The following is a 6,820-nucleotide window of genomic DNA, read 5'->3' on the forward strand; positions in this document are numbered from 1 at the left end:
TTAGTAGAGACGGGGTTTCACCATGTTGACCAGGATGGTCTCGATCTCTTGACCTCGTGATCCACCCGCCTTGGCCTCCCAAAGTGCTGGGATTACAGGCTTGAGCCACCGCGCCCGGCCTCCAACTTGCTTTATGTGTGTTCTGTTGTAGAACAGTGATTCAAATGATCCCTTAGATCTGCTTTGTACATATTTAGGATACTTTATTATTTCTGTGAGTTCATCAGAGTTTTGTGTAGCTTCTGCATCCCATTGTATGTTGTGATTTTAAATAATTGTACAATGTTAAGAACTTCTTTACCTACTAGAATGCCAAAATAATTTTTAGACTTAAAAAAGCATAGGTGAAATTCTAAATTATTTTTGTGTTCCATTGTACTGGTGCTCTTGAACCCTAAACTAGTTGCATCCTTACAGTTTAAAACTTAAATCTGGCCAGGCGTGGTGGCTCATACCTGTAATCCTAGCACTTTAGGAGACCAAGGCGGGTGGATTGCCTGAGCTCGGGAGTTCGAAACTGGCCTGGGCAACACAGTAAAACCCTGTCTCTACTAAAAATACAAAAAAATTAGGCAGCCATGGCAGCGTGCACCTGTAGTCCCAGCTATGTGGGAGACTAAGGCCGGAGAATCATTTGAACCCAGGAGGTGGAGGTTGCAGTGAGTCAAGATTGCGCCACTGCACTCCAGCTTCGGTGACAGAGCAAGACTCCGTTTCCAAAAAAAAAAAAAATTAAATCTATGCCTTTTTGGAAATGTTACAGATTCTGAATCTCTAAAATGTGCTTGAGGTTTCAAACAGTGCACACATTCTTCCCAAACCAAGAGAAAAAACTTAAGATTTTGTTTCAGATCTTTACTTGGAAGAAGAGTTTGTTTTATGAAATAGTGGCATAAAATAAGCTACCCCAGGGTCTGGGCTACTGTGCGTTGGTTTGGCAATAGCATAGGCTGTCTCTCTGTGTTTCTACTATGAGCTGCTTTGGGTGTAGATTCTCTCTACTTCTCCATCTCTCCTGATTTATTTAACAAGTTTTGAACTAGTCATAGTCTCTTCCACTGTGTTCATCATTTTATTCAATAAATATTTGAGCACCTCTTAAGTGGCAGGTATTATGAGATGCTTCACCATTTCCTGTCCTGAGTTTGTCTATCCTTACACTAATTTTCTATTCTTGTTCTTCTAATGCTTTTGCTGTGTCTGGATTGTTTGTATAATTTTTTATTATTAATGTCTTCCTGTGTCTCATGGCATAGCTCTGGTGGTGCTGTTTGATTTTTGTCCCCTCTTTCTCAGATAGCAACTGAGCAGGGTGTAAATGGGGAAGTTAGTGCATGTTTTGGGGAGGGGTTATTGATTTTTCTATATTGTCAGTTTATGGGATCTTAAAGGCTACAGTAACTAAATTGCTCATAAAACCTGCAGACACCATAGATAGCATTTGCCTAAGGACTTCTAGTGTTATGAACTAGTTGGCATGCTCTAAGACAAAAGCAGACAAGAGCCTTATAATATGAGTATTGCCTAAGGGCAGTCTTTTGTCCAAAATCCGCCTGACCTATCATCATCCATTTCCAAGATAGTTGAATTCCATGAATCTAGAAGATATTCAAGATCTTCTGTCCTACCACTGTCTCAAATTCACTTGGAAACTAAATTACTATTCATCTTTATGGTCACCAAATGATTCTTTTCAGTTCTTTATATCCAGCCATTCTGTCTTGTGCTGTTATTCAGCATTATATTTTAATATCTAGTCATTGTTTGCCCTGTGATTCCTTTACTGGATCATTCTCTATTTCTTGGGTTTGGAGGTGGAGTATGAAGGTAATGAGGGGAATACTGTGTACTTCGTGAAATTATATCTAATGAATTGCTACCAAAATTCACGTATAGTGATATGTCCAGAATTGTATAAAAGCAGCAGATTTTAGGGATACTGGTCCCTCGGTAGAGAGTGATACATTGCTCCAGGTAGACACAAAGTGTTTAAGCGTTTTGTGCTGTGTGTGGTGTACACCCCACCATGTATTTGACAAAAAATGAGTATCATGCTTTCCCTGCTGAAATGCGTGAATCCCTTTCTCCATCACTACTTCTCAAACTTGCATGTACTTCTGAATCACTTGAAGATTTAGTTCAGATGAAGATTCATATTTATTAGGTCTGGGGTGGAGCTGGACACTGCATTTCTCACGAGCTTCCCAGTGATGCCATTGCTGATCTGCAGAAAGCAGCTTAGTAGCATAGCTCTAAATCACTTCTGTTTTGCTTTGAGTACAGGTGCTGAATCGATTCTCCTTGGCCCCTCTCATTCCACTTCCAACCCCTCCCATTATTCCAGTACTACCTCAGCAATTTGTGCCTCCTACAAATGTTAGAGACTGTATACGCCTTCGAGGTCTTCCCTATGCAGCCACAATTGAGGACATCCTGGATTTCCTAGGGGAGTTCGCCACAGATATTCGTACTCATGGGGTTCACATGGTTTTGAATCACCAGGTAAGAAAGACACTTAGTGGAAAACTTACTCCCTTTTTCTCATTATCAAAGACTAATGTTAGATATTAGTCTTTGATAAATAAAATTGGTCTTAGATAAATTACTTACATCTAATTAAAAAGTACATAGTCACTGTGTGTGACATTTGGCTAAAGAGAAGGAAAAAGAAAAAGTACATAGTCCTCAGTTACATACTGAGTATTTAAGGAAAGATTTAACTGTAAATACAAGAGGTCTTTAGAATGAACTGAAAGTAATGCCATCATTAGTACAATAATTCAAATTCAGCTTTGATTCCTTCATTGCATATATCCATCACATTATCAACAGGATCAAGTAGGCACCACATATGTTATCAGTCTTGATACAATTTTTCTTATCGCAGCTATTCAGCTCAGCAGCTCTGCTATGGTGTTACAACAATCATGGATGATATTTTAACAAATAAGCATATCTGTGTTCCAGAATATTTTGTATCCATAGACTGTTAGAAATGGCTTGTGTCATGTTTAATATATACATGTTAGACGTCAAATTACATTCAGTAGGAAGCAAAGTCAGTAAGGACTTAATATTCACACAACCTAGAAAGAACAGTATGTGTGGGTCATAATAGGCTCTCAAATGTATTAGTGAAAGAATTGCTGAGAAGCCTGCATCAAAATCTAACTGAATTCTTCAGTATACAAATGTAAAGTATTTCCTGGATTACTGTCACCTGTTTTCTGGTTGAAGAAAATTATATTTGCTGGAAAATTTAACAGTATTTTGTGCTGTCATAAGCAGGATAAAATTCTACAAACCCATAAGCCAGGTAGTTCTAATTGAAACTTTGGAACTCTTTATTAAATGCAAAGTTGTATTAATTTTTGAAAATGCTTTCTGAGGAGTAAGGGTTGAATATAAGCTTATTATTGAAAATACTGATTTTTTTTTCCCTAAATTGCTAATTTCTCACTTTTTTTTTGAGACGGAGTTTCACTCATGTTACCCAGGCTGGAGTGCAATGGCGCGATCTCGGCTCACCGCAACCTCCGCCTCCTGGGTTCAGGCAATTCTCCTGCCTCAGCTTCCTGAGTAGCTGGGATTACAGGCACGCACCACCATGCCCAGCTAATTTTTTGTAGTTTTAGTAGAGACAGGGTTTCACCATGTTGACCAGGATGGTCTCAATCTCTTGACCTGGTGATCCACCCGCCTCGGCCTCCCAAAGTGCTGGGATTACAGGCTTGAGCCACCGCGCCCGGCCACATTTTCTTTTCACTTGGAGATTTGTTCACTTTCATAACTGTAATCTTGTCTCACTAGAAAGCATATACCATTGAATATGAGGAATCCGAAAACATCCTGAGCCCTTGCCTTCTATACCAGTTTTCTACATCCAGTGCATGCTCATTCCAAATCTTCAGTAAATATTAATATTATACAACTTTTATCTGAGCCTCGGCATGTTTCACTTTAAATAAAATTGCCCGCATTTAAGCATCGCCAGGGAATTATTTGGTTTCTTTATTGAGTCACCACTTCTAATAACCCAGGGCCATTACTCTTTGATTAACAACAGTAGACAGATTTGTCTTTCTTTGACCCATGTGACCTATTGTGATTACACTTGGGAAAAGGTTCTCAGATGATGGACATGCTCTTAGCTGCCTTAAAGATGTTAGATTTCCATCTTGGACTGGGTTTGTTGCTAGTTTCCCTGGTGTGGTAACTCTAATGGTAACTTGCATGGTATAATTTCACAGTCCTTAAGAGACTTTTCGAGAAAACCATAAAATAAGAAAGTAGTCCTATAAGCTGATTATGTCTTTTTCTCCCCCATAAAACATTCATGCTCCATAAAACTAGGTTTTAGCTCTGTGAAACAGAAATCTACAGGTTTGCTTTGAAGTAGGAGATTTTAGCAAGCTATTACCAATAGAAAATGTTTATTAGTAACACCTGTTTGACCAAGGTGGCGCTGTCAGAAAGGAGGTGAGAGAAGGGCTCCCAAGCAAAGCTGATGATACAACCATCACTGGGCCTTGCAGTTCCCAAATTCCCTGCCGCCAGGCCACATTCCAACCTAGGCCTCGGAGACGAGTAAAGAGTGAAAGGGATATGCCAGGTCAGTGACGGACGGGAACTGAGAGCCGCAAGAGAGCGCTGGTTTGTTCAGTTTCCTGTAGGAGGGTACCTAAAGCTCCAGTGCTGGTTCTGTTACTAGCTTTTCTCAATCAAATGAGATTCAATTGAATTTTTTAGAAGAGAAGAAAAACTAATATACCATCATATATTTTGAAAACGCAGTCATAACGAGACCCTTTTAAGACCTTGTGTATCTGATACTAATTAACAGAAATGAAAAAGGCTCATTTTCAGCTATGAGCTCTCAAAACTGTTTCTTAAAGGTTTTGTTGGCCATTCTGGTGATCAGGTGATTAAATGTAAGTCAGGTTTCAGCAGATCACACCGTCACCCGGATTTTATGGCTAAAATGTCTGCATTATGGGTGATTGTTACTTTGCGTGTTTTGTAAGCAACCATTTCCTTGTTGAAGGAGACAGTCTCCTTTTGTTTTTATTCTTCCCCCACACACTCAGGGCCGCCCATCAGGAGATGCCTTTATCCAGATGAAGTCTGCGGACAGAGCATTTATGGCTGCACAGAAGTGTCATAAAAAAACCATGAAGGACAGATATGTTGAAGTCTTTCAGTGTTCAGCTGAGGAGATGAACTTTGTGTTAATGGGGGGCACTTTAAATCGAAATGGCTTATCCCCACCGCCATGTAAGTTACCATGTAAGTTTTTCTTGGGTCTTGGCGCTACTCTACGCTATATGCTGGTAGGTGCTTAAGCTGCTTTCATAACTTTCTGTGCCCCTGGTTCTTTCTGAGGCAGGTGAGGTGGTTATGTAAGGCTCTCCCATCTGTAATTGGTAATATGTGGTAATCATTTAAGACCTTGGTTGTGGACACCCATAATTAGAGATGCTACAAAAACTTCCTTTCAAATTATATTCCTGCTTTTCCAGTGATAAGCACTTGATTTCTGAAGCTTAGTGTGCTCCAGATAAGCACTGACTCTGGGAGGCAACCTGGCTATATAGATATTTTAGTATTCATTTATAAATAAAATAAGTATGGCTGGATTCTTTTTCTTTTTTAAAACATACTGACCTTTAAGAAGGGCAGTTTGATGCACATGTTATATTTAACTTTTTGAGCATCAAGAATTTTTTGAACATTGTTGAGCACTTCTATTGCTCTCCAGGATATCTGGAATGAGCAAGTTAGCCAAAAAATAAAAATAAATGCATAAATGAATTAGCCAAAATTTTCATTGGATCACAGGATCAGTGCTTAATTTCAAGCCATGCTCTTGCTCATTGGCACCTGGGTGCAAGCCATCTGGAATCCTGTTTGAGGGGAATAAGCCCTGTAGTCTAGAGACCAAGTTCTAGTTAGTGAATGAGGAACATACAGGAATCTGATGTTATAATTTGAGTCTTCACAATTTCTCCTTTAAGTAAGATGTACCTTCTTAGGCCTGTTGGGTATGTTTAAAGTATTCAATATTTGGCATGAAGTTCTAAGAAAGTAAACTGGATTATATGCTTGATTCCAATAAAGTGGGGGGTTTGGGCACCTCACTTTCTAATAAGATGGACCTATACTAATACCTTGTTTGGTAGAGCATTATTTGTAGAACATTCAGTGGGGCTTAATCCTTTTTTTTCTTTTGAATTTCTAAATGCTAATATTCCATTTACCTGCTGCTTGCTGTTGGTGAATATCTTAGAGTTGATCATTAATGAGTATGAAATTTTGGAAATTTATAATTGGGTTAAGAGATCTTGTATATGTCCAAAAAAAATTCACATAAGAATATAATTCTACACCTATGATTACCTTTAATACTTACCAAAAATGATGGCAAACATTTAGCCATTGTCTTTTTAGTAGAAGAGTTTAGTTTTTAAAAAACAAAATTTCAATTTTTACATAACTAATGCCTGTTCTACTGGACTTTTGTTTTGTTTTGTTTTTTGTTTTTTTGTTTGTTTGTTTGTTTGTTTTTGTTTTTTGAGACGGAGTTTCGCTCTTGTTACCCAGGCTGGAGTGCAATGGCACCATCTCGGCTCAACGCAACCTCCGCCTCCTGGGTTCAGGCAATTCTCCTGCCTCAGCCTCCTGAGTAGCTGGGATTACAGGCATGCGCCACCATGCCCAGCTGATTTTTTGTATTTTTAGTAGAGACGGGGTTTCACCATGTTGACCAGGATGGTCTCGATCTCTTGACCTCGTTATCCACTCGCCTCGGCTTCCCAAAGTG

General features: G+C 39.1%; 1 protein-coding gene across 7 annotated transcripts in view; it reads left to right on the top strand.

Annotated features, from left to right (window-relative positions):
- The window catches only part of ESRP1 (epithelial splicing regulatory protein 1), a 66,751-nt gene that overhangs the window by 29,398 nt on the left and 30,533 nt on the right, over positions 1 to 6,820 (top strand). For 4 of the 7 annotated variants that reach the window (XM_017538125.2, XM_017538127.2, XM_017538123.2 and 1 more), the window contains exons 11-12: positions 2,284 to 2,502; positions 5,088 to 5,286. In XM_017538125.2, the coding sequence (XP_017393614.1) occupies positions 2,284 to 2,502; positions 5,088 to 5,286 (418 nt within the window). The remainder of the gene's footprint in view (positions 1 to 2,283; positions 2,503 to 5,087; positions 5,287 to 6,820) is intronic. The other 3 variants (XM_017538126.2, XM_017538124.2, XM_017538129.2) reach the window with 1 other exon arrangement.

Source organism: Cebus imitator, unplaced genomic scaffold (assembly GCF_001604975.1).
Source record: "Cebus imitator isolate Cc_AM_T3 unplaced genomic scaffold, Cebus_imitator-1.0 Scaffold109, whole genome shotgun sequence".
Lineage (NCBI taxonomy): Eukaryota > Metazoa > Chordata > Mammalia > Primates > Cebidae > Cebus > Cebus imitator.